Source organism: Lacerta agilis, chromosome 8, assembly GCF_009819535.1.
Source record: "Lacerta agilis isolate rLacAgi1 chromosome 8, rLacAgi1.pri, whole genome shotgun sequence".
In the NCBI taxonomy this organism is placed as follows: domain Eukaryota; kingdom Metazoa; phylum Chordata; class Lepidosauria; order Squamata; family Lacertidae; genus Lacerta; species Lacerta agilis.
This window is the reverse complement of record NC_046319.1, coordinates 20,950,374-20,976,804: the sequence shown is the minus strand read 5'-3', so window position 1 is coordinate 20,976,804 and position 26,431 is coordinate 20,950,374. Positions and strand designations below refer to the sequence as shown.

Genomic DNA, 26,431 nt, shown 5'->3' with positions numbered 1-26,431 from the left:
GATGTGTGACTGTATAACTAAGAAGTTCAGGCGCACCACATTACGATACGCTGTAAGGGATAGTAACAAGCAAAGACAGGCAGGCCCCTGCCCCAAGGATGTTGCATTCTGAAACATCGACCGTGGAGGAAGAAAAAAGTGAGGATGATTCACGATCAGGGGGCGAACAGGGGCAAGTGCAGTTACGCAGTCTCCGTTTTAAATGGATTTCTGCTTCAAATGGCGATGTTTCTGAGATTCACAGAATGGTCATCGATAAATCAAATTGCTCACTTTCAGCCCAAGGTGAGCATGATGACCCCATAGTTGGATCAGAATGGAAACCGAGAAAAAGACGGCCTCTTTCCCACCACCACAGTGTCCTTCCTACTTCCCCCATACCCTGAATGCTGCTGTGGTGTTATTCCAGGCACCCTAAGGAAGATCTTCAACACTCCCTGGGCTGCTTCTGCAGTCTGGGTGGGGGGCTTCCAGTGCAGCAGCGTCTTCCAGGTAAGGAGGCTGGGCTTGGGGAGACTTACTACATTCTAAATGTTACCTAGTTATGAGTCCTGTTATAGGTTCCTCCCACAATAAAGCTATCAATAGTTCTATTTTAAAAGCATGCTCATTTTAACAAAGTGCCTTGTTCTGCCTATGGCCTATGAATGTGAAAACAATTCTTAGGCTGCAGTCCTAGAACTGATTTTAAGCTGCTCCGACAGCCATTTGGTTAAAGAGCCGGGGTGGGGTGGGGGAATAAACACTGTAAATAAATGATGTTTAAAAAGAGAGGTTACCCCGAGAAAGTGTACGTTGCAGCAATATAAATGAAGTTCTCGTAATAGAGCTGCTTGCTGTCTTGGAAGTCATCCATGCTGCAGCTGATTTCGGAGGAGCCGGCTCCCTTGACAGTCAGCGTTATGTAAGGCAGAAGGGTGGGCTCGTCCCAGGCATAATCTAAAGAGGTTGTTGGCTTGACTTCCGTGCTGAGCCGTGGTTCTGCAACACCGTGCTGAGCAAAGACGATCGGGACCTACAGCAACGGGGATGTCACAAAGAGGTGAACCATTAGCACCAATCCCCGGAAACGTTTTTGTTACAGACCGTTATGCTACGAAATGGTCCGTCACCTTGGAAAAGTTGTCTATGCGGAAAGGGGGTGGTAACTGAATGGTGTCGCTGAACGAAACACGGTATGTAGCTCCCTTCAGAGTGATCTCTACTCGTAAGAAGTAGCATTTCCCAAGGGTGTCCCTGCAGAAAACAGAACCAGTCTGGTTAGTATCACAAACCAGGAAAGCACCTTGCAGAACCAATAGGTTTAAGTAATGGCTCACAGTTTTAAATCCTCATGAAGGTGAGAGCTAGAAATCAACAATGCTTTCACATGCCAAACATACCTGTCCCAAATATTGGCACATCCAAAAATAATGGGCTCACATAAATTCCAGGTGTAATGTGAACTTAGAATTAACTTAGAATCAATGCACTGTCAATGAAGAAACCTAGATTTGTCTACTTTTGCTCCAGGGTTGTCAGAGCCCAGGGATTGTCTGAAAGGCAGGGTATCATGGAGAGGGAAACTCTTAAGGTCAAGCAAGCAAGGCGGAGTAGATCCAATGAGAGAGAAATTACACACACAGCTATCAGCTTATGGCCAGTATATCTGTGGTTCTCTTTCACCTGACTTTCTGGAGCTCATTTTGGAGGAGGTGGCTAGGAGGAGCGTTGGAGGAAGGTGTGTTGCCAGAGACTTGAGAAGGAGCTCATTCAGGTAGCAGCAGGTGTGAAAACGTTGAAGACAGAGCTGTGCTACGACTGAAACCAAGAGCTTTTGCATTTTAAGGCAAGAGAAGTTAATTCAGGAATGATAGAGAAAAGACAATGAGCTGTTCCGAAGGTGACAGGGAGACATACCCCATCTTCCTGGAAGCTTCAGTCAACCCAGATGGAGAGAAAAAAAAATATTATCCTTGGCTTAGCACTACAACTAACTCGGTGATTGTGGTTTGTTTTGCTCCCCAGCTCAAGCAAACCAAGAAAAACTTTGTGGTTTGTTGCAGGTGAAACAAACCATGGTTCAGGCATAATGCTAAGCCACAGATCATGGTTTGTTTCCTCTGCACACTAAAGGGAGGATCAAAACAGCACAAATAGGCATGTTCACAGTAAGCCATTAACAATACTCTGACATGTGAACTGGGCCTATAGGTAGATAGGAATCCCCTGCTCTCTAGAATCACGATGGTAAGCCAGTGTCAAATTCTGTCTTGCACAACAACTAATAAGGGGTATGCCTGCACATGTGTTTTAGATGTATTAAAGCAGCAGCATCCACACGACAGAAACTACCTCATATTGATATGGAAGGAATTGTTTTTGTTGACTTCAAAGCCACCAGACCAAATGCAGTTTGGAACATCCATGAGCCGGACGCAAAGTAGCTGGTCGTAATCGTTGCGCGGCCAGTGGAACACGACACTGGAGCCAGGGAGGGTGGAGATGTAGCCATCTGGGTTCGATGTGCCCTGAAACAACATGCATCAGCCAACAGCATTTACCAATAACCATTTTGCAGGGCCCCAAGGCGAGCGATCAGTTGTTGGTTTTCCTTAACCCATATAAAGAAAACACAGGGCATGCCTAAATGTTAGTTAGCACGAAGAACAACTCGTCTACCTGAAGGACAGATTTCCTTTGGACTGGCATTATTTACATCAACACCATATGGTGCTCTATCCCTGTTCTGGGCCCAGTACAGAAATCAAGTCCTTCCACTGCCAGGCCCTAGAGGGCTACTTAACTTACTGAGGGCTTATTTTACAAGGCTGCTTTAAGATGGTGGAAGACTCTTATGCAGTAACACTAAAACCGCTCAGAGGGATGGAAGCTTTCTTACCTGTCCCCTGGCAAACGCCCGCTGTGCAAAGGCAAGCTTGTGCATGGATTTATTATCTAGCAGGTAGCGAGGGGCAAACGTTACCATACAGGTGTCAATGTAGCGACCTCTGCCCTTCTTGACATCGATACCTGGTAATAAATAAAGCCAGTTAGAACATGCAGCACCTGGGGCGCCACAACCTTAAAAATAAATTTAGGCATTTTATTGATTTTCCAGGAACTCGTATTCAAAAGCATTACTGTGACTGACCATGGAGGCAGAGCATAGCCAATTAAGGCCAGTAACCATTGATAGCTTTCTCCTCCTCCATGAGTTTGCCTCATCCTCTTTTTAAAGCCATCGAAGTCGGTGGCCATCCCTGCCTCCTGTGGGAGTGAGTTCCATAGGTTAGCTATGCACTGCAGGAAGAAAGACTTCCTCTCTCCAATCGATAGGGCTGGTTTAGAAACAGTGGTGTTGGTCTAATAAACTATGGTTTATCAGTAAAAGTACTATGCTGCCACACACACCTTGCTCCTCAGTCCAGAGGCATAACACAGTCCGATAGCGAAGACTGATGCCATTTAGTTATTATTTAATTTAAGTACTTATATGATGCAGTTTACAGGACAATCCATTTGCAATGCTTCTGGACCAGCCGTCTGCCCAAAGGTATTATTTTTACCCGTCTACCTGTAATCCATACTGCAGTGGCTATCTGTCAAAGTTGGTCCTAGACCTTATACCTCCCTCCACTTCCCCACCTTGCAGAGAGTTTGGAATTTGGTAACAGACAGAGACGACTATTCAACTATTCAACTTTCCATTCACCAAAACCCTCCACAGTTGCATGTCAGGCAGCAATTCAGAGGGTTGTGGAGTTGGATCCAAGTGCAATGAAGAGGCGGCTTCTTTTTCTTCTGCTGCTTCTTCCTCCTTTCTTATGGCTTAGGGGCAGTTGTGGGGAACCTTTGGCCCTCCAGATGCTGCAGAACTACAACTGCCACCTACCCTGGCTTTGCTTTCTGGGGCTGATGGGAGTTGTAGTTCAGCAACATCTGGTGGGCCAAAGATTCCCTACTCCTTGCATAGGGAAATAAGGTAACATCAAATCCTGCTTTATGATTCTGGCTTGTCTCCGTAAACCCTACCCACCATTAATCAGAATTTCAAGCCCAAACCAATAATAAATCATGGTTAATGGGAAAGCTTCTGATCTCTTTGCCTGAAATTCATGCATGTTAACAATAATCCAGAATGTATCACTGAATCCAAACCAAACCACTGTCTCTTGAAATTAGTGACTGCTGTAAGCTGTTTTAGAATGCAAACTGCTTTAGAATCAACAAACAAGTAAATTATTTAATATGATGACCTCAGTTATTAGCCATACAAGTTCTTACCAATGTTATAAATAAGGCCTGGCCTGTTTCCTTGTTGGATCACTTTAAGGGCTCTGACCCCACTGCCTCCATCCAGCGAGAAGCCTTGGCACCAACCGGGCATACCTTCAGGGTGGATTCCTCTTCCAATTCTCATTGTGCAACTGCAGCAAGGAAGACAACGAGATATACCCAATGAAATGGTTGTATTTCAGTTGTCACAGAATCAATTTTCCAATTCAACTAAGACATTTTGCTGCTGCACAGTTCTCTCGCAACGCCCCGTCACCAAAGCTTACAGGTTTGGCTGTTCTTTGTCAGCATAACAGAAGAGGAGAGGGCTCAGGCTTCTGGCCAGCTCATGTTCTTCAAACTGGCCTGCTGCATCCATCTTGGCATTATCTTGTCTGAAGATCAGTGGCAACCCTTTAAAAAGAAACCAACAAGATGGCTATTAGCATCTGAATCTGAACTTTAATGCTCTGTTAGTTGCATCATCATAGAACTAGATGGACGTCTCCAAAATTCTGCATCCATGTGTTAAAAAAAGAGAGGATTTTATGTGGTTGTATTCCTGAGGCTACAATCCTATTCAATAATAATAATAATAATAATAATAATAATAATAATAATAATAATAATTTATTATTTGTACCCTACCCATCTGGCTGGGTTTCCCCAGCCACTCTGGGCGGCTTCCAACAGATATTAGGATACATTAAAATGTCACAGATTAAAAACTTCCCTGAACAGGGCTGCCTTCAGATGTCTTCTGAATGTAAGGTAGTTGTTTATCTCTTTGACATGAGATGAGAGGGCGTTCCACAAGGCGGGAGCCACTACCAAGAAGGCCCTCTGCCTGGTTCCCTGTAGCTTTGCTTCTCGCAGTGAGGGAACCGCCAGAAGGCCCTCGGTGCTGGATCTCAGTGTCTGGGCTGAACGATGGGGGTGGAGACGCTCCTTCAGGTATACAGGACCGAGGCCGTTTAGGGATTTAAAGGTCAGCACCAACACTTTGAATTGTGCTCGGAAACGTACTGGCCCATTGAAGTAAATGGCCTCGAACTCTCTAAAGCATACCACAATGCTTCATTCCAAGAAGAAGAAAAGGGTTTTTTGTGTGAAACCTTTGAAAATTCAGATGTGTAAATCTGGAAGAAACAACCACACAAGATAGCAAATACGACCTGGTAGGCATTATTGAAACCTGGTGGGATGAGACTCATGACTGGAATGTAGGAACTGAGGGATATAACCAGTTCAAAAGGAATAGACCAAAGATGAAGAGAGGAGCTACAAGGTGTGATCCCGTGTTCAGAAATAATGAACTGCAAGCTTGGAATGCATACCAGGTTGGTGGGGGCAAGCAGATGAGGGGTGGAGAGATCCATCTCTCTTACTGGGCAGAGCACCCATGACTGGGTGTTTGTATTCAGATTACGTTTTTAACGTGATTCATGAATTTTGATTACTGTATTCTTATTCTGGTTGTAAATTGCTTTAGGAATCTTTGTGGTGAGAAGCAATTACCAAATTCAGTAAGCCTGACCTGACCTAAGCAGACCTCTCATTTTCAGGTGAGGAATTCTTACATCCGTAAGAAGTTAGGCCAGATTTACCTGTTTTGTTGAGGAGCCAATACGGTGCTGAAATAAATATCTTCAAGGACCCTTCGGCGCGACACACGATCCTTATGGTGAGATTCATCTGCCGCTTGTTAACATCGTACATTCGCATCCGCACAATGTAGTTCTGTGTTCCGGGGGGTATTAAAAGCTCTTTGCACTGTGGAAAGTTTTCAAGGGAGACTCCTGAAATTGAAAAGAAAGAAATGTGTGCTCTCTTCTTGACCGCTCTTACAGGGCACCTTTCTCCATTTGGGGGAGATTGGAGTGCAACGTAAGATGATGATGATGATGATGTTTATTATTATTATTATTATTATTATTATTATTATTATTATTATTATTAATACTGCACTGTATGAGCAAATGTGATAACCATGGTGTGACTTGAATCCTGGTATATCCAGACAGTGCATCCAAAGTACAATTTTTAAAAGTTGTTTTTGAAAAACAATCAGTTACTTTCAAGGAACTCTCTTGGGATAAAGGGACCTTTGGCAGCCATAGCAAACTTGTGCTTTGGTCTTAACGTTCTATAGCTTAAGCCACAAATAATCCCAGGGTGCCTTACCAAGCTCGATGTTCTGCGAAGTGTCGGCTGTATGCAGTACAGCCTCTTTCCCAGGTTTCAGGGTCCCGTTAATGGGCACCCCTTTCACGTAAAACTCAAGTTCACAAGGCAGCAGGTTACAGAGCACCACGGTCGGAAGGAGGTAAATGGTGTGTCCGGGCTGCCTGAAAATCTGCTTGGCGCTGTCGGAAAAGATGTTGGAGGGCATGTAATCTGGGTAATTCTCTTTCTTTATGGCGACACAAAACCTGTAAGGGAAAGGCAAGATACGTATGAAGAAATGCCTAGGAGTCATGGACATTGCATTTTGAAAAAAAATGCTTTTATATGTTTCCCCCACTCTCCAGAGTGCTGTGGGGCATCTCTGAGGTGGTGCCAAATTTTTGCAACTCCTTCTCCTAAAGAAGCTCAAGGCTGGACTTCAGGCAGCAGGTCAAGGCGGCCCATTTTAGGAGAACCTGCGGGGTTTGTGCCCATAGCAACAATTCTATTCATCGTATTGTTTGGTTTCCTGTTTTACGCAATGCTGTGTTTCTTTTTGTAAAAAAAAGCAGAAAAGTTGCAGGGTCAACAACACAAATTAGGAAGCAAAGCCAGCTACTCAGCTGCCATCAAATGGTAGCCTGTCCATATTTCTCTCTCCCACGTGATGGTTTCTTTACACTACACTTGGAGCAAAAAGGACAGATCTCGAACACAAAACACCTCGGCCATGTTGTTTACTTCCTTTTCTTCATTTCTCGATAGCCTCTGCCAGCATACAACACTGTTTCTATTAGGAACAGATGAAGCAAACAGTACAGTTTCCCCAAGGTTCAAGTCACCTGAAGAAACGGCTATTTTCAGACTCCATCGCATGGCACTCTCGTTTGCTGCTGCTGACCTCCGAGGTCTTCTGCACATTTGTCCAGTGGATCGGAGACTTGCAGAAGAAAACTCCCATCCCCTTCGGCCTGGCCTGAAGTCGCCAGGATGTCAGATGCAGGGGAATAGCAAAGGAATCCCCCGGCATGACCGAAGGCAGCACTACAGGCTCTGCAAACAAATGAGAAATGCAAAATATGCTTGCAATACATCAGTTTCAGGGCAGACAGAAGCGCAGAGCGCATAGTTGAAATGAGGACTCTGCTCCTGCAAGAGGCAGTGATGGCCGCCAGATTGGATGGCTTTAAAAGAGGATTAGACAAATTCATGGAGGAGAAGCCTATCAATGGCTGCTGGCCACAACGACTATGCTCTCTCCCTAGCATGCCTCTCAATACTAGCTGAAGGAATCACAAAGGGGGAGAAGGCTGATGCCCTCAGGTCCTGCTTGCAGGCTTTCCAGAAACATATGGCATCTGGCCTGTGAGGACAGGACGCTGGACTATATGGGCCTTTGGCCGGACTTAGCAGAGCTCTTTTTACATTCACCCTTCAAAGAGGAACCTCTGCTCTGAAATGTCATGGGTCTCGCCTTTCTCTTACACTTCTGGGCCATTTGGCCTCAATTTGTATCACAGTATCTTGCTTTTCTGCCGGGGTGTGTGTGTGTGTGTGTGTGTGTGTGTGAATGGAAGGATACAGTTCTGAAGCTACAGACTGAAGCTACAGTATGTAAGTCTTCAACAGTGCAGTTCTACGCATGCACATCCTGCTATGCTCAACGGAGCTCACTGCAAGGTAACTATGCACAGGCTTGCGACTTCCGGCGGCTGACGCCATTACGGGTGGTCGCGGGTTGCTTCGGCTCCGAAGCACCCGGTCCATCCCGGGGGTTAGGAGCCCCGCTACCGCAAAGCGGGGCTCCGGTTGGGGTGCGGGAAGAGCGTCCCGCACCCTGGGCTCCCCGGCTGTGCCCGCTGTGGCCCCGAACCCTTCCCTCGCTCCCCCTGTAAAGGGGGAGTGGGGGTGAAGGGACTACGGAGCCGGGCTTTAGGGGACATGCCCCAACCGGGATGTAAATGCGGCGACAGATCCCGAATTGAGCGTCGAAGTTCTACCTGTGATGTTTCGATCTGAAGAACCCGGTAGTTGTGAGTACTAGAATTGGACTTTATAGTATGTTTTTTGGACGACCCGGGGGAAAGAGAAAGGCAGCCTGCCTCCCTCCCCTCGGATGAAACAAGTTAACCAGTTTGAGTGACTGCTGCTACAGAACTGGCTACAAAGTATTTGAAGTTTGATGAGTGAGACTGTTAAAATTTCCCTTTGGGGAGTGGATTGGTGAAAGATATTTCCATTTAAAGTTTTAGTCTTTGTACTCTGGCTTCAGGAAAAAATGGCGACGAAAAGTTTGAACTGAGGTGAAAAACAACTCTTACAAAGGAGGAACATAGAGATAGGAACTGCAATTTGATACTTACTCCCACCCCCCTCCTCCGTCATGCTGAACTTTGTTTTCGAACTTGTCTTCAACCCTGGATTAACGGATGAACAAAGGATCATCGAGCTGAGAGTGGAACTTATTTATCGGAAGGTGAAAGCTTTGTGTGGGGAACTGAAAGAAGGTATACTTCCCACAGATGAGGCTTTTAAAAATTTTGACACTTTGGAAGGACACCTTTGCAAGGAGCTGAGGGGGCTGTTTGAAGGATGGGGAGAAGTGGAGGGGCTACTCCGGGAAAAATGTTCGTTTTTTGGAGGTGGCAGCCCCAAGACGACGATAGGTTTTGTTATATCCAGTCCCCGAGGTGTGAGCTCGGGGGCAAGGGACAAAGAATCAAGATATTTACAAGAAGAAGAAGAATGGTTTCAAGAAAAGGAGCAGCCGAAAGAAGATGAATTGGATACCCTGAAACTCGTTGCAAAGAGTGCTCTGAACTGTGCCTGGATCTGTGATCACTTGGAAAAAAAGGACAATGGGGAACTTGGCTCTGGTGACACCAGGAAAAAGATAATGGATAGAGGGGGTGTGGGGTGAAGCACTAAGTAAAATACGGATTGATATGATGTGCTGGAATCGGAGTGGGAAGACCTATAGTTTTTTAGCTTTGTTTTTTATAAGAAAGGAGATATCTGAAGTTATATGTTATTAGCAGCAGACTAAAGGTCAAAGGAATAAGCTAAGAATTAGTTTAAAATTTTTATGATGATTTCTGAGGAGATGTTGTCAGTATATTTAGTATAGGATGAAGTATAGAACAAGTTGATTAAGACAATTGTTGTGTTTTTATAAATATAATTGTGTTATATTTTTAGAAGTAATGGTTAAAGAAATAGGGTAAGGTTATAAAACCGAAGGTGAAAAGGCAGGGGAAGTCACGGTCAAGATTCGGAAAAAGAAATTTTTTGATGAGAGGTTTAAATAAGTGGAAGAAGCTTGGCAATGTTTGTATTTGTTTTATAAGTTTATTTGTTTTGTATTTGTATAACTGTTGGTGGGGATTTGGGTTTAGGTGGTATAAGAAAAAATGCCAATAAATTTTTATTAAAAAAAAAAAAACTATGCACAGGCTTGCAGCACTCAGGTGTCTATATGGGGTTTAAGCAGGAATAGGAACCTGCCTTCTACGGAGTCAGGTTAATGGCTCAGTACTATCCACGCTTGAGTGGCAGCTTTCCAGGGTTTCAGGCAGGGGACAGCCTCACCCCTACCTGAAGAAGCCAGGGACTGAATGTAGGACCTTCTGCATGCAAAACAGATGGTGCTCTACCAATTATCTCTATTGGGGGCTGAAAGAAGAATTCCTTAAGCACGGCTATCTTATACCACTGGTAATATTAAGAATCCAGAAAGGGAAAGCATCCTGCCTCAGACACTGCAGTTCTGCAGAACCTTAAAAAATGAAGACACACACTTACTGTCTGGTGCTGAAGGGCTGTCTAGCCTGAGTTCCATAGGCGTCTCCAGTTTGTTTTTCACAATCAAGGCCGAACGGACAGTTATTACCTTCCGAGCGCTGCCTTCCATGGTGACTGCAAATACCACTCGGACTGGAGGCAATGAAGAAAACTGCAAAAATACAGGACTTATCAGTGGGGGTCCTTTGGAACTCCCTTCCCATTGACTTGTATGAGCATTTATATGAGCCCCGAAAACCTTCCTCTTCAATCCGAGATCACCATTAGCTTGGGAGTTACAAAGCCGCTTCTTAAATAATGCCCTGTGTTTGGCTAATGCGGCTATTAGATCGTTATTATTTCGCTTTGCTCTTGTTTGTACGTTGTTTTGTGGGGGCGTACGTAGGCCTAAAAGAAATATAAAATACTAATTTTCTGTTAGATTTAAATGTCTGCTTTATTTACCCAAGCATTCCTAGAAAATAATGCTGATCAAAACACATACATGTTGGAATTCTGAAGGATTTACTTAAAAAAAAATCCTCATATTTTCTTGCACCCATGGACCACTTTCACCCCCCTGCCTGCTTAAACATCCTTTTATAGATGTGACCATTAATGTTCTGCTTGAATGTCCAGCGATTTTTAACTGCCAACAGCTATTAAAACAGTGTCAAGGGGGGGGGGAACCTACAACACAACTAAGATGTGAAGAGGTAAGCTAAATGCAGTCATGGATATATCCACTCTAAGCACGATGTCAGGTGCTGTGACTCTTTCTTCTGTATCCTCTTTGCCAAACAACTTTGATTCTCAAATGAAATGAGATTCATCCCAATGCCTCAGAAAAATGCCCATCTTAATGTATATTGCACACACCGCAAAGCTCAAGTGAGAATTCGCTACTCACATAAACATGTGGATGTATGATGTTTGTTCTGCTAATTGGGCTGCCAACCTAGGAAAGAAGAAGTAAAGCAGAAAACAGCCATTAGGAAACTTGCCAGCTCTTCACAGAGGATGGTATTTCTCTGATAGACAGTAGAAAAACAACATCCCGTAGAAAGGGCTGGGGAGGTTAGCAAATGAAAGAGGAGTGTCTTTTTCCTTCCGCCTTTCAAGAAATATGTCCATTGCCAGAAAAGTGTCAGAACTACACTGAGAATAATCCCTCCAGCAAAGTGCAACTGCCCATGCCATTTTCATGTTTGCAAAAATAAATCCCAAGTAATGGATATATAATGGCAAGAATTCCAAGTAAATGATTTAATTCATATTTGCATCGCTAGCAAAATGCTCACGCCACCCTCTCTCTGTTTCCCAAAGCCAGAAACCTTCAGTTATACTAACAGCCCGTTTTGATTCCACTTCACTGATGGAAACTTGTCCCCAAAGTCTAAGCCCAAAGGTTCTAGACCATCTTTCTCAACCTGGTGCCCCCTGTAGCTGTTGCTGGACTCCAACTCCCATCAGCCCCAACAAGCATGACCAATGCTCAGGGATGGAGGAGTCCGACAACATTTGGAAGGCGCCAAGTTTGAGAAAAGCTGTTCTAAGTTTCTCAGCCATGTTTTGCCCTTCCTTTGACCCCTGGAGTGGCTACAGACGTCAGTCAGATATTCCTTCAAAGGATAACAGAACAATAACCCTCAATTGATATGTCACACATTGCATCTGGAGAAAGACAGAAGCCAACAACAACAGTGTAGTTTTAAGGCAAACACTTGGCTTTTAGCCACAGTTGTCATCTTTGCAGAGGACAATGAGGTCCCTGGAGCACATTGGCTCGCTTATGATGACAAACAGGCTGGTAGCAGTTTGAGAGGATATTGCTTTGTACAAACAGTGTCCATGTATACATAATTTATATTTTAAAAATCTATGTAATTATCCAGCAACAATTATACACTGCTTGACTGTGGTAAAATCTATGTGCAGCTTACAAATGTATGCTATGCCTTTCTAGGTAAAGGTAAAAGGTAAAGGACCCCTGGACAGTTAAGTCCAGTCAAAGGTGACTATGGGGTTGCGGCGCTCATCTCGCTTTCAGTCCATGGGAGCTAGTGTTTGTCCACAGAGTTTTCCAGGTCATGTGGCCAGCATGACTAAACCACTTCTGGTGCAACGGAACACCATGACGGAAGCCAGAGTGCACAGAAACGCTGTTTACCTGCCCGCCGCAGTGGTACCTATTTATCTACTTGCACTGACGCGCTTTTGAACTGCTAGGTTGGCAGGAGCTGGGACACAGCAATGGGAGCTCACTCTGTTGCGGGGATTCGAAATGTTGACCTTCTGATCGGCAAGCCCAAGAGGCTCAGTGGTTTAGACCGCAGCGCCACCTGCATCCCATGCACATGCCTTTCTAATACACATAAGAACATGAGAAGAGCCTGCTGGATTAGGCCAATGGGCGATCTAGTTCAGCATCCTGTTTTCATGGGGGCCAGCCTGTAAGCACAAGTACTCGAGCACAAGATAACTCTCCCCTCCTGTGGTTTCCAGCAGCCAGCATTCAGAAGCATTACTACACCTGACCGTGGGGGGAAAGTAGAAACACAATCATACTAGCGGCTGTTGACAGCCTTGTCTTCCACTTGCTTTTTTTTGGTAGTCTTTTATCAATGCACAGACCTACTTTGATACAGCTGGGGAAAGGAAGTTGAGGGAAGGGAACAGCCAAACAGCATCAACTACTAGAATGGGGGGTCGGGGGGGGGGGGGAGAGAAAGAAAGCATCAGGACTTACAGTAGAGGAAGATGTGCTCTTATCAGGAGCTGCATACCGGAAAAATATTCCCACTTTGTCTACCGACACTGGACTGACTTGTTCCCAGCCATTTACTCTCACTTGCAGCTGGTGAATTCTTAGGTCATGTGTGTGCCTGTTAAGTTTTAAAATAAAGCAAATTAACATTAAGACCAAAGGAACAGTGAAGAGTTTCCAAATTCACATTGCTGCAAAAAAATAAAATAAAAGAGCATTATCTCTTGACTGCAAAACTAAATGCTTCCCGGTTAAAGGACCAGTTGACTTTAACTAGCACAACACTATTGGGTCATATGAAGCTGCCTTATACGGAGTCAGACCACTGGTCCAGGAACCAGGCTTGTCTCAACCAGGGATAGTGAACCTCTGGCCTGCCAGATGTTTCTGGACAACAACTCTCTTTATCTCTGACCATCAGGCTATGCTAGTAGCTGGGGTTGATGGGAGCTGGAATCCAACAACATGTGGAGGGTCAACAGTTCCCTGCACCTTGTCCACATTTAGCTATGGCTCTCCAGGCTTTCAGATACGGGATCTCAGCCGTACTGGGAGCTGCTGCAACAGATCCTGGATCTTACTGCATGCAGTGCACTGGAGCTTTCAGTCGATCCACTAAAGGGCCATTCAAATTCCAGTTAAAGGTTACTTTCTCCAAGGTCAGTCAAGAGCTGAAGCATCGAAATGCAAGACCATCACAGTGGATAATCACAACGTGATTTCAGTATGTGTCACCTGTGTCGCTGTTTCCCTTTGGCTTCAAATGCAAAGGGAACTTCTTCACCAGTAAGAACTTCTCGCCACTCGCTGACTTTATGCGTGCCATCCAGAAACGATCCGTTTTCTTCCGGGATGACTCCTGGGCTTCCACTGTGAGATAGAGCGGCACTAAAAGCAAATGTCATACCAGACTGTCAGTTTTTGTGTGGACCTTGCTTTGCCAACTTAGAAGTCTCCAGTATCTATGCTACACAGAGAAACATATAAACTTGTTTTCGCCTTGCATTTTCACGACACAACAATTTTTGGGGGTAGGGGTAGGGCACGGGAATCTCTCTGAACAAATTTGCCAGTCTGCTTCAAGAAAATGAATCTTCCAAACCTCTAGCTCTGGGAAGTGTGTGTGTGTGCACACACTTTAAAAACAAACCTAAGCAAGATCTGCATTCACCTCCTCCTCCTCCCCACCCCAAATTCCTTACCGGGTCGGTGTTGTTGTCAAAGTGGCAAACCACAGAGTGCAACCCGTGTGATTTCGCAGGGCAAATGGCACAAAAGGCTGCCTGCGTTTTGGCGTCTTCATTTCAGCTGTGAGGGAAGGAGGGAAAAGAAGTTAGGAAGCTATGGGCACTGACCTGCAGGGCTTATTCTTCTCTTGCTGGGATCAGACGCTGCTCCAGCTACGGGCAGCGTTCCTAGCTTGACCAGCTGCATACAGCCTTCTCCCAAATTTTCAAATGCTGGGCTAGAGACCACCCTCTCCAAATAATTCCCAGTCAGCTGGATTAGATTGTTCATTTGCCTGAAACACTGCAAATAATGTGTTGTGCATTGCTTCCAGTTAAGGAGAAGCCTGGCATCCTTGCCTCCTGCACAACATCATGTGGGGGAGAAGGCAATACTTTTCTTTTTTTGCTTGGGTAAAGGGGGGGCGGGGGGAGCTAGTGAAAAAGGTAGGGTACAAACCCCATTTCACTCAAAATGGGATCAACCTTTAAGTTGTTACATATTAGTTTGGGAAGCCTGAGTGGAAATTTACTTAAGAATATTTTGTGAGTTTGCATTTTTGTGATAGAGCAGGTGCAGAGTTAGGTGTAAGAGAACTTTCTGCAGAGACATCAGAGAGCTATAGCTCAGAAGTTAAGATAGAATCAAAACAGTGTTTTCATGTCTTAAGGATTTTTAGCCTTTTAAAGATTACCCAATCATTAAACAAACATATTGGTAGGTTTTGCACAGATACTAATAGTTATAGGATGAGAAATTAATAGCCATTAGTGGCGAGATTAAAAGGTATAAAAGCAGAGCACAGCTTTAGGACCAATCCGTACAGGATGGTCCTTCATTCATAAAAGTTTCCCTTACTTTGTTTCTAAGTTTGTAAGTCTGTGAACTTTTGCTGGGAAAGGCCATGAATGTTCATTTACTTTATGCTAAATAAAATAAAAACTCCTACTGGACAACTGTCTGTCCAGTGGGAATCTGAATGAAACATCTGCTGAGCCTAGATACTAGGAGAGACTGCTGGGAACTCAAGGACTGCACCCTTCTTCTCAGGCCCTGGATTCCACAGCAACTATAATTTTACCCGTAACACACCAAAGTGTGAAGTAAGTTCATCGGAAATGGCATTTCCAGTAAGTGGATACTTAGTTTTTTTATTTATTTACACCATTCAAAGAGAGGGAAGTGAGAAATCCAACTGGGCATGTCCACAGGAGCTCACTAAAGCCTGGCCAACTTTGATAGAAAAATGTTCATATTGAGTTTGATCAAGATATATCCCAATGTTCAGTAGGATTTAATTATGCAACACCGCAAGCAATTTAACAGATCCTTTTGACAAGTGACACAGAAGCAACAACTATCTGCTATACAAGACATTTCTGGGAAAGAGCAAAGCATCTCAGCTTTGCAATACAGTACCTCTAGCATACATCTGGTGCTCTAGGTTAGTCAGACTGGCTGTACTCCTAGTTCTAAGGTAGACAAGAGGAAGGCCTGGCAGACAGGAAAGACAACATTAGCAAGGAAGGGGAAAATGCAGATATACAGGCAAGATTGTTGCACATACCCAAAGGAGGGGAAGTTATGAGCAGAAAGGGTATCACACGGCCAGAGAAAGAGCCCCTGTCATTGAGCTGGTTTACATGCAACACCAAGCCATGGTTAATGTAAACCATGAACAATGAATCATCATGGGTGTGGCTGACCTGTGGTTAATAAGCCATGGTTAAGATGCTAGGCCAGCTTTGGACAATCAAATTAAACCATGGTTTAGCGCTGCATGTGAACCAGGCCAACGTGGATGTGAAATACTGCAACAAAAATATAGTGATACTGGGGGAAAGTAGGAGCAAAAGAAAGCTTCATATCATCATTTCATTTTCAGGATTTTGTATCAAAGAAATCATTTATTTATTTTTAAAAGACAGAGATCAAAGGTTTTAACAGAAGCTGCAATGCATTATTGCCCCTTGCGTATCAAGGATGCTCCTACCATCTCAGTCACTCTCTCTGAGAGTTGTTAATACCATGAGGGATGTAAGACCAGAGGCATCTGACTGAGAAGCAGTCCTGAGTTAAAGAAGTGAGGATGGGAAGATCTAGGGCACAGGTTGGCAAACTAAGAACCGGGGGCCGGATGCGGCCCACTGGGCTCGTTAATCTGGCCCGTGAACCTTGCAGACCCTGCCACCCACTTGGTCAGTCCCCGCGCTAAACCGGTGCAGCACGGAGGCCTCACCACGCAGGGACTGACTTCCGCGACGCTAGCGTGGCTTTGGATTGGCCACAGGAAGCTTCTGCAGCCAATCTGAAGCCACAGACACCTCTGGGCGGCCCCCCTTCCTTCCTACTGAGGCGGCCGCGTACGGCCAAGAGCTGAGAGGAGGAAGCGGTGGCGGGGAGGCTGCCTCCGCCGCCTAGGCCAGCGGCATGGGCTCTGCGCCCTCCGGACCCCTGGCTGAGGCAGAGGACAAGGACAACGCTGCTGAAGATGAGGCAGCGGCGGCAGCATGAGTGGTGGTGGCGGGTTGCTTTCGGGAGGGGAGGTCTGGCCCCCCACAAGGTCTGAAAAAACTCTCCTGAAAAAGTTTGCTGACCCCTGATTTATGGTTTGGAAGTCACTTCAGCACCCATTCACAGTCTTCTCAATCTGAGCAGGGCTTGTGCCCAAACAGCTGGGAGAGCGGGAAGGATGGTCATGCAAGAGCCAGGATCCTGGTTAAGAGATTGGGACTAGCTGGCAGCGCAGGTAGGAGCTTGGGACAAACATTGGGAAGTTGGGCTTGGGGCCACGCAGGAGGCGGAAATGGTGTTGGTGTGGATGTCCACTGGGAGCAGGGTGTAAACATGAAATAAAGCGAGCGAGAAAAGGGTTTTGTGGCCTGGTTACACTGCAAACAGACCTTTTGTGTAATAGAGTATTATGCACATAGAAGTTACAGACAGGTGGTAACAAGCGCTCAGTTTGAAGCCAAATTGCCCAACAGCGAATTATCAGAGAGGAATGAGGAGAACTCTAAAGGCAGTGCCCTAAGAATGCTACTAAGAGCAATATTGTGAATGTCTCATTCTACAGCTACAGCGTGGCATGTGCAATCACAAGCTAAAAAAATAAATAAAAGCCCACTGTAATGGAGTAAAAGTCATACCTTGTCCAAAGGATGGAGGATCGACTGAAGAGCCCATCCAGTCTTCAGATTCAACTTCCTCTACTTCTTTCTCCTGCTTGCAATAATCTGCCATCCATGATTGCTTGGTCCTGGCATACTGCTCTAGAGACAGATACAGAAACAGAAGAAGAAAATATAGCACAGGTCAGGTTGAAGCTAACAAAATTGCACAACCAATGATTTCTCTGGTGCCTGCAGAGTTCCTTTCCCCCAAAAATTAGGCTTAGAGAAAGATGCAAGCAAAGCCAAGGGTTGCAGCCAATGCTAGTCCTACTGATAACAGATCCACTGAAACTGATGGGCAAGATTAATTTAGGCTGGTTAAATTCAGTGGGTTTACTCTGTCGGATACTACCCCACAGGCCTGACATACCAATTAACACAGTAGTTATGTTGATGTCCAAACGATGCTTTGCTTTCACTTCCAGCTTCAACCGGGAAGGGTGGAGGCGGCTGGCTAACTGCTGCTGCCAGGACACAGAGCACGGCCAGGGCTCAATAAAAGGCTCCCAGCCTGGGAGAAACAGAGGAAAACAGACCAATAATCACGGCGGGTTAAGACACGGATTTTGCATGCCAGTCATGCCAGTTTCATACATGCTGCAGTGCATTTCATGTTACTATGCTTTATTCAAGTAACTGCAGCTTCAAATGCAAGCAGAAGTACCCCAGTCTAACTACCTGCTTCTCAGGTAGCATAAAAACAGAAACAGCGAAAAAAAGAGTATTCTCAGATGTACAGCGAACTCAGGTAAATGGCTGCTAGCCATGGTGGCTAAAGCAGCATCTCTCTGAACGCCAAATGCTGAGAATACACAAACACTTATCCTCAAGGGTGGGAAACCCTTTTTCCTTTCATGTAACTTTCCAGGGGGCCACAATGGCAGTGGTGGATGGGGCCAGAGGCAAAAGCATGCAGAGCAATGAATGTAAATGTTGCCTCTGTACAGTAGGCTACACACACACACCTCTCTGTCCTCCATCCACAAGAGGCGTTATTGGAGTTCAAGGACACATTCCAGCCAGACAAAAACACGCAAGGAAGATGCAAAGCAGGATCAGTAGGTGACGACCGCCACAGGAAAACCCTGAGGGCCAGATAGAAGGGCTTGAAGAGCCACATTTGGTCACGAAGCTCCCCACCCTTCTTACCCGAAAGCTCACGGTTATAGTAATCTCCCGAGAGTGTAAAATTCGCATAACCTTCAGGGCTGGCTCTTAGATGCTGGAGAAAATTCAGGTCTGAAATGAAACCATTTATACAAAAATCAATGAGCAACTTTTCAACCATTAAAAAAAATCATATCCCCTCCCAGCCTGAGTCCATAGTTAACAAACATTTTTCAGTTCATCACTTTGTAAGAGGGTGTTCTACAGGGCTCTATCCAGATATGCATTTAACCCACACAAAAAGACAAACACACCCCCTCGCCAGTTTTTTTTTTCCCCTTTTTAAAGCACACTGAAGAATCAGAAGTAATCGTAACAAAAGCTGGATCCCAAGTGGGAGGAGAAGAGGTTTGCTCTCAAAGGTGCAAAACAAAGGCAAATTAAATGGCATCACATTTCCAGGATATTCTTCCTTGGAGTATACTTACAGATGTACAGCATTGTGTCCTATGCCCATGAACTGCAAACAAACAAGCCTAATTTTGAGACTCTGCTTCTCCTTTCTTCCTCCTTTGGCACTCAAAATGCCTTACTGGCAGACTTGCTTGACATTGACAGTGGGCTGAGACTGATGGATTCATTTGTTTTGTGGAGACTGGTGTGTAGCCCAGCAACTCTGCTTGAAGTCTCAGGTGTTGCCTTCCTAAACTCACTCTTTCTCTTAAAGGCACTTAACACCAGGGGCATGCTTTTCTTTCCCTGTTAATGGCGGAAGATGCTGGGTAAATTCTGATTAAAGCTAGGAATTATTCCCTGCTGCACAAGGACTGATCCTCAGGTTCTTACAAACTTGCAATTCTACATACCACACCCTGACCAGAATTGAGCGTTGGCTAAAGCTTATGTGGCTAACTTCCCAAGAGAAGAGATTACAGGATGGATTTCCAAGAACCTTAAAATGCCCTCATCACTCCAAGATCCCCCAGCCTCAACGAACTGAAATGCAAGCCTTGTGACAACCAGCAAACTCCGCAGCAACGGCTGCAAATAAAATGGGAATATTTACGTGAAAAGGTTAGCTCTGCCAAGGGAACATCACAGTCCATGCAGTCGTCGATAAAGCAAATGCAGATGCTGTCTGCTTTAATTTCTACTCCAGAGATTAAGCGCAGAGCCATGGGGCCCTGGATATCACGGTGGCTGGAATCCAATGGTGCACACTTCAAAGGCTCGGCGTTCTTGAACAACCAACTTGCTGCTTTCTTCAGCTGACCTGAGTGCACAACAAGCAAGCAATCAGACACCTACTAAGCAATGCAAAGCAGGGAGGACGTCAAAAGAAAACGGTTTCTTTCCCAATAATGCAGGCTTGTCCCTTCAAACCTGAAAACATTGGGTTGAGTTCAAAATAAAATAAAAACAGAAGCCTTCAAAGTGTATCCCTCAAGCACACCCAAGGCCAAATAAACTGCCTCCATGCCTATATACATAGCCAGAAGGAATAAAATCATGCTTTGAGCCGACAAAAGAAGGATCATACCTCTTTCCCCACCACAGCAGTTTTATTGTCATCCTGACTATGGTATTTATTTTATTTATTTGGATGGTCTAGGAGGAAGGTTATTGTCACGGCAACCCTTGCCTTTTGATGTTGCTGTGAGTAATAGCCGGCTCAAGTTTCGAGCTTTAAAAGCATTTTATTAGACCTTGTTAATTACAGTGTGATAAATCATGTCTGCTCTCCTTGCGGCAAATATCCTAACTGCTGTCTTCTTCGCGCGCTTTCCAACATAAGAATTTCCGGGTCGCTCTGAAATGACGTGTATATCTCTTTCTTCCCCTCTGGCTCTCCTCCCCCTGTCTATTACTGAAGTAAGTGCTTTCTCTTTCTTCCGGCGATGTCTGCAAAGGGGGGCTGTTTGACGAGGACGTATCTGTTGTGATTATTGGCCCTTGCTCTCTATATGCAGTCTCCTCCCCCTGACTGTCTGTTTTCCAACTTTCTCTCCCTGCTGTTTCTTCTACGCTCTCTTCCCGAGCCATGCTTGGCTCCGTGACAGTTATAGACCTCCGAGTATAGGGTGATATATAAATTCAATAAAGAATAAAATTATAAGAACGGTTTATATTGGTAGTCTTCAACTTTTTCCAACCTTTAACACAAAAGTGCACTTTAACCATCTGGCAGTGCTGTTGCAGCCCTCCTTAGATCAGGCCATTGCCTGGTAGCAGGTCCCACCCCTCTAGTTGAAAATCACGTCCTCACAAAAAGAGGGTAAGGGCAATCCATGTTATGGCACTGAGGGGCAGGGGAAGGGGAAAGATGAGAAAAAAGTACCTGCAAAGGATGGAATGCACTCCTGTTTTGCTGCAGCAAACTATTACAAGGATGATTTTATAAGATCTGTAGGTCACACAAAAATAACCATACCTTGGCACACCAACAGAGCTTTGCGGCAGTCATCCAGGCTAAAGCCCAATTCCTGCAGTCGGGCCAGCTGCAACTCTGCAATTAAATAGTAAGTTGATATTAAGGCCTGAACCCATACTCACTTCCTGTTGTTTCACCTCCAAAATATTTTACGGAAGCGGTCAATTGCAAAACACAAGGAACAATTCTATTTTCAAGAAAAGTAGTATTATCAGTATAGCATAAACAGTTAACACAATTAGCAAGGTTGGGGACAAGTCAACCAGTGTAAGAATGTAGATATACTTCTGTCATTATGAAGCCACATCCCAATTGCCTAGAACTGCTATAACAAAATATAAGCTGTCATACTGGCTGAGTTCTGATTGTCATCTTTGCTTAAGTTGAGATAGGAACGCACTTTTTGGCTGCGAGCAGGAAAACAGATCAGGAAGTCTTCCATTCCTGTGTCATCTGAACCAGGAATCTGTGGTTAGCAAGCAGGATATTATTCCCAACTTGTTAACCATGGTTTCCTGGTTTAGATGACAACAGTAAAGGAAGACTTCCTGGTTTGTTTGCTCACTCAAAGGCAAGAGATATGAGAGTATATGACACTGGATGTCATATCTGTACCAAGCATTGAAAAATGTAATTAATAAAGGATTTTTTGGGGGGAGGGAGATAAGCAAGCGATAAGATTGTGACCACATTCAGACAATCTCCTTTTTATTGTATCGTTTATTATTTTCTTTTTTTTTTTTTATAAAATTTTATTATTTTCTTTTAAGACAAAAGGAAAACATAACATAAACAACAACATTCACAATATAAAAATACAAAATACAATACATAAACACAATACAAAAACATAATCAAACAATCACAATAAAAAGAAACATATACAAACCTTTAAACTAACATTTATCCTCTTACTTTTCTTGTTACTATCTTCTCTATTTTGAGGGGCTTCCCCCATTCCCTCCACTGTCTTCAAAATCATATATATCTTCAAGGTAGCTTTATATCTTGTTCTATTCACATTAACTCAATTTTTTAATACACTTTACTTTACTTAGTCATATCTTAACTTTAACACCAAGTCTTAACACACTTCCTAACAATTGAATTTTTCACACAAAATTATCTTACCAACAGTTTTATCTAGCATATATCTACTAAAGCCGCTATTCTATTTAATTCTGCTCAGATATTCAATTTTACTGTTTTGACTAAATAATCCTTAAATTTCTTCCAATCCCTTGACACCTTCTCCTCCCTCTGGTCCCGGATTCTGGCGGTCAGCTCTGCGAGTTCCATATATTCCATCATCTTCATCTGCCATTCTTCCACCGTTGGTATCTCTTCGCCTTTCCATGTTCTTGCCAATAAGATTCTAGCTGCTGTTGTGGCATACATAAAAAACACTCTATCCTGACTGGGTATCTCTTCATTGGTTATGCTCAGGAGAAATGCCTCTGGTTTCTTACAAAAGGTAACCTTCATTACCTTCTTGAGTTCGTTGTAAATCTTATCCCAGAAAGCATTTACCGCTGGGCACAACCACCACATATGAAAAAAGGTACCTTTCGCATGTTTACATTTCCAACATACATCTGACATTTTGGTATTCATCCTGGCTATCTTAACTGGTGTCAAATACCATCTATAAACCATTTTCATTATGTTTTCTCTTAAACTATGACAAGCAGTGAATTTAATACCTTTTTGCCACAATCCCTCCCAGTCATCCATCATAATATTGTGTCCTATATCTTTCGCCCAATTTATCATTGACGATTTAACCAATTCATCTTTCGTATGCCACTCTAGCAACAGATTATACATTTTGGAAAGGTTTTTAAAGTTCGATTCTATCAGTTCTGTTTCCAGTTTTGATTTTTCTACTTGAAAACCAACTTTTTTGTCCATTTTGAATGTTTCATATACCTGATGATAATGCAGCCAGTCGGGGACCTGGCTTTTCACTTGATCGTAGCTTTTTAGCTTAAAAGAGTCCCCTTCCTGCTGCAATATGTCCATATATCTTAACCAATTTGCAGACATGTTCGGTCTCTTGTAGGCCTTGGCCTCCACTGGAGAGATCCATCTAGGGGTCTTTCTCTCTAACAAGTCTTTATATCTAGACCAAACCTGGTATAAGGATTTTCTAACTATATGAGACTTAAAAGTTCTGTGGATCTTAGCCTTGTCATACCAAAGGTATGCATGCCAACCGAACATATTGTCATACCCTTCCAAGTCCAATACATCAACATTCTCTAGTTTAAACCAGTCCTTTAACCAGCAAAAGGCCGCGGCTTCGAAGTAAAGTCTTAAGTCCGGCAGGGCAAAGCCTCCTCTCTCTTTAGAGTCTGTTAGGATCTTAAACTTAATTCTTGGCTTTTTGCCCTGCCATATGAACTTTGATAAGTCCTTTTGCCATTTCTTAAAGCAATCCAGTTTATCCAAAATTGGTATGGCTTGGAATAAAAACAGCATCCTTGGTAGGACATTCATTTTTATCACGGCAATTCTTCCCATTAACGACAGTTTCAATCTTGTCCATATTTCCATGTCTTTCTTTATTTCCATCCACAGTTTTTCGTAGTTGTCCTTATACAGGTTCAAATTCTTGGTTGTGAGATTGATACCTAGATATTTTACTGTTTTGACAAAATTGAGGCCAGTGCCTTCCTGTATTCTTTGAATTTGTTCTGCACTCATATTTTTTCCTAAAACTTTGGTTTTCTGCTTATTTAACTTGAAACCAGCTACAAGTCCAAATTGTTCGATTATTCCCAAAGCTCTGGGGACACTGCTTTCCGGTTCTTGCAGGGATAACATCAAATCGTCTGCGAAGGCGCGTAGTTTGTATTCCTTCTCTCCCACACGAATTCCTTTTATCTGTTTGTCCTTTCGTATCATATTTAGGAGGACTTCCAGGACCGTAATAAAAAGTAAAGGGGAGATAGGGCACCCTTGTCTTGTTCCCTTTTCAACTTCAAACTCCTCCGATATCACACTGTTTACTATTACTTTAGCTCTTTGCTCTGTATAGATGGCATTAATGCCATTCAAAAAATTTTGACCAACTCCCATCCTTTCCAAATTCTTTTTCATGAATGTCCAAGAGACTTTATCAAATGCTTTCTCTGCATCAACAAACAATAGTGCCGCATCTGTATTTATGTTTCTCTCCAGTTTTTCTAAAATGTCCACAATAATTCTCGTGTTATTACTAATTTGTCTTCCTGGCAAGAAACCTGCTTGGTCTCTATGTATATAGTCTTTCAACACTCTTTTCAGCCTTGTAGCCAATATATTTGCAAAAATTTTGTAATCCACATTCAAAAGGGATATTGGGCGATAGTTTTTCATTTGAGTCTTATCAGTATCTGGTTTTGGAATCAGTGTGATAAAGGCTTCCTTCCACGTCTCTGGTGCCCTATCTCCTTCTAGTATCTTGTTGCATACTTCTCTTAGTGGCTGCGATAGCCAGTCTTTCAATGTCTTATAATATTTTGCTGTTAAACCGTCCGGTCCTGGAGCCTTCCCCAATTGCATGTTATTTATTGCATCTTCTATCTCCTGTGTCGTTATTGGGTGGTTGAGAGTAACTAGTTTTTCCTCTGGGACCTTTTGCAATCCATTCTTTTCCAGAAATCGGTCAATTTCTGCTTCATCTATCTTCTCCTCCTTGTACAGTTGCTTATAAAATCTTTGAAAACACCATCTGATTTCCTCAGGTTTCTCCACGTTTTTTCCGTTTACTACCAAGGTATTGATGACATTTGCCTTTTGTCTTTTCTTCAATTGCCAAGCTAGCAATTTTCCACATTTATTAGCCGATTCAAATGTTCTTTGCTTCATCATTTTCACTTTCCATTCGATGTCCTGATTCATTATATTAGCATATTGGGATTGCAAGTATTTAATTTCTTTTTGAATTTTGACACATCTGGGATGTCCTCTTAATTCTTTTTCCTTTTCTTTGATTGATTTCAACAATCTCTCCATCTCTGCATTTTGTTGTCTCTTCTTTTTTGCTTTTTCACTGATGAGAAATCCTCTCATTACAGCTTTACTTGCATCCCAAGCAATTCTTTTCTCCACTTCGGAGCTCCAATTTATCTGAAAATATTCTTTCATCTTTTTCGCCGCTCTTTCCACTAGCTTGGTGTCTCTCATCAAAGCGTCATCCATTCTCCATCTAAAAGAGTCCTTGGAAATCATTTTTAAATTTAACTGTACAGGGTTATGGTCTGAAAGAGTTTTAGGGCCAATTTCTGCCTTTTGTATTTTTGGAGCCAATTCATTCGAAATCCAAATATAATCTATCCTCGACCATGACTGCTGAGGTTCGCTGAAGTATGTTGCCTCTGTATCTGTGGGATTTTTTAATCTCCAAGAGTCCACCAAATTCAGATTATCCACCATTTCAAAAAAAGTCTTTGGGAGTTTCCCATCGTTCGTTAATTTAGTTCTTTGAGATCTGTCCATTAATGTGGAAACTGCACCATTAAAATCTCCAAGGCAAACTAATTTATAATCCAAATAATCCAACAGCAAATCATGTATTTTCTTATAAAAAATTGACTTTCCATCATTTGGTGCATAAAGTCCCAGAATCAAGAATTTTTCGCCTTGTATATTAATTTCAATTGCGATGTATCTCCCTTCTTCATCTTTAAAAAGCTGTCTTGGGCTATATTTCTCCTTTACGTATATCACTACTCCTCTCTTCTTGGCCTTATCCGATGATATAAACTCTTGGCCTAATTTTTTGTTCTGTAGTAATCTTCTGTGACGTCGGGCTATGTGGGTTTCCTGTAAGCATATTATATCCAAATTCTTCTTTTCTATGCTGTAAAACACTCTGCGTCTCTTTGGTCTCTGATTCAATCCCCGGACATTCCATGTCATTACCTTGAGCGCCATTTTCCTTTCTCTAGTCTTCTCCTCCAGTTGCTTCTCCTTTCTTGTCTTCTTCTGGATCCTTGCCTGGGCTGGGTAAGCTTGGTAGTGGTCCCGGCGGTGGTGGAAATACCTCTGGAAACCTGTAGAGTTGTGCTGGGTCGAGTGGTGTGCCTTTAAATTGTTCCAGGTGCTTGTCCAAAAACTTCTGCTTCTCCGCCAGGGACCTTATTCTTATCTTTTTTCCTTCAAACGTAAATGCCAGGCCTTCTGGAAATTCCCAACTGAAGGGGATTTTCCTTTTTCTAAGCTCAGTTACCAAATCGTTGTAGGGAACTCTTTTGTCAAGGAAAAATCTGGGGATGTCCTTATAAAAAATTACTTTATTCTGCTCAACCACCAGGTTGTTTCTATAATGCAGGTCCAGAAAGTAGTCTCTGTCGTGTCGATCGTGTAGCACAATCAAACAGTCACTGACTGTTTTGCTGCTTTTCTTTCCTCTGGAGCCTCTTGGACCAAATCTGAAGGCCTTCACTATGCGTGCTGAGACGTTGATTTCTTCTATCTCCCAAAATCCTGAGAATAGCTTCACTATGTAGTCTTTTAGGTCTTCCCCTTCCAGTTCTG

The 26,431-nt window shown here is 43.5% G+C and overlaps 1 protein-coding gene across 2 annotated transcripts in view; it reads right to left on the bottom strand.

Annotated features, from left to right (window-relative positions):
• The window catches only part of VPS13D (vacuolar protein sorting 13 homolog D), a 123,980-nt gene that overhangs the window by 51,446 nt on the left and 46,103 nt on the right, over positions 1-26,431 (bottom strand). For both annotated transcript variants that reach the window (XM_033156471.1, XM_033156472.1), the window contains 20 exons: positions 20,909-20,983; positions 19,544-19,750; positions 18,520-18,609; positions 17,741-17,881; positions 17,347-17,469; positions 15,617-15,691; positions 14,173-14,278; positions 13,706-13,858; positions 12,953-13,088; positions 11,114-11,161; positions 10,225-10,375; positions 7,266-7,476; positions 6,442-6,689; positions 5,865-6,056; positions 4,545-4,671; positions 4,267-4,409; positions 2,882-3,012; positions 2,335-2,510; positions 1,113-1,236; positions 780-1,015 (listed from right to left, as the gene is read on the bottom strand). In XM_033156471.1, coding sequence (XP_033012362.1) covers positions 780-1,015; positions 1,113-1,236; positions 2,335-2,510; positions 2,882-3,012; positions 4,267-4,409; positions 4,545-4,671; positions 5,865-6,056; positions 6,442-6,689; positions 7,266-7,476; positions 10,225-10,375; positions 11,114-11,161; positions 12,953-13,088; positions 13,706-13,858; positions 14,173-14,278; positions 15,617-15,691; positions 17,347-17,469; positions 17,741-17,881; positions 18,520-18,609; positions 19,544-19,750; positions 20,909-20,983 — 2,893 coding nt within the window. The remainder of the gene's footprint in view (positions 1-779; positions 1,016-1,112; positions 1,237-2,334; positions 2,511-2,881; positions 3,013-4,266; positions 4,410-4,544; positions 4,672-5,864; positions 6,057-6,441; positions 6,690-7,265; positions 7,477-10,224; positions 10,376-11,113; positions 11,162-12,952; positions 13,089-13,705; positions 13,859-14,172; positions 14,279-15,616; positions 15,692-17,346; positions 17,470-17,740; positions 17,882-18,519; positions 18,610-19,543; positions 19,751-20,908; positions 20,984-26,431) is intronic.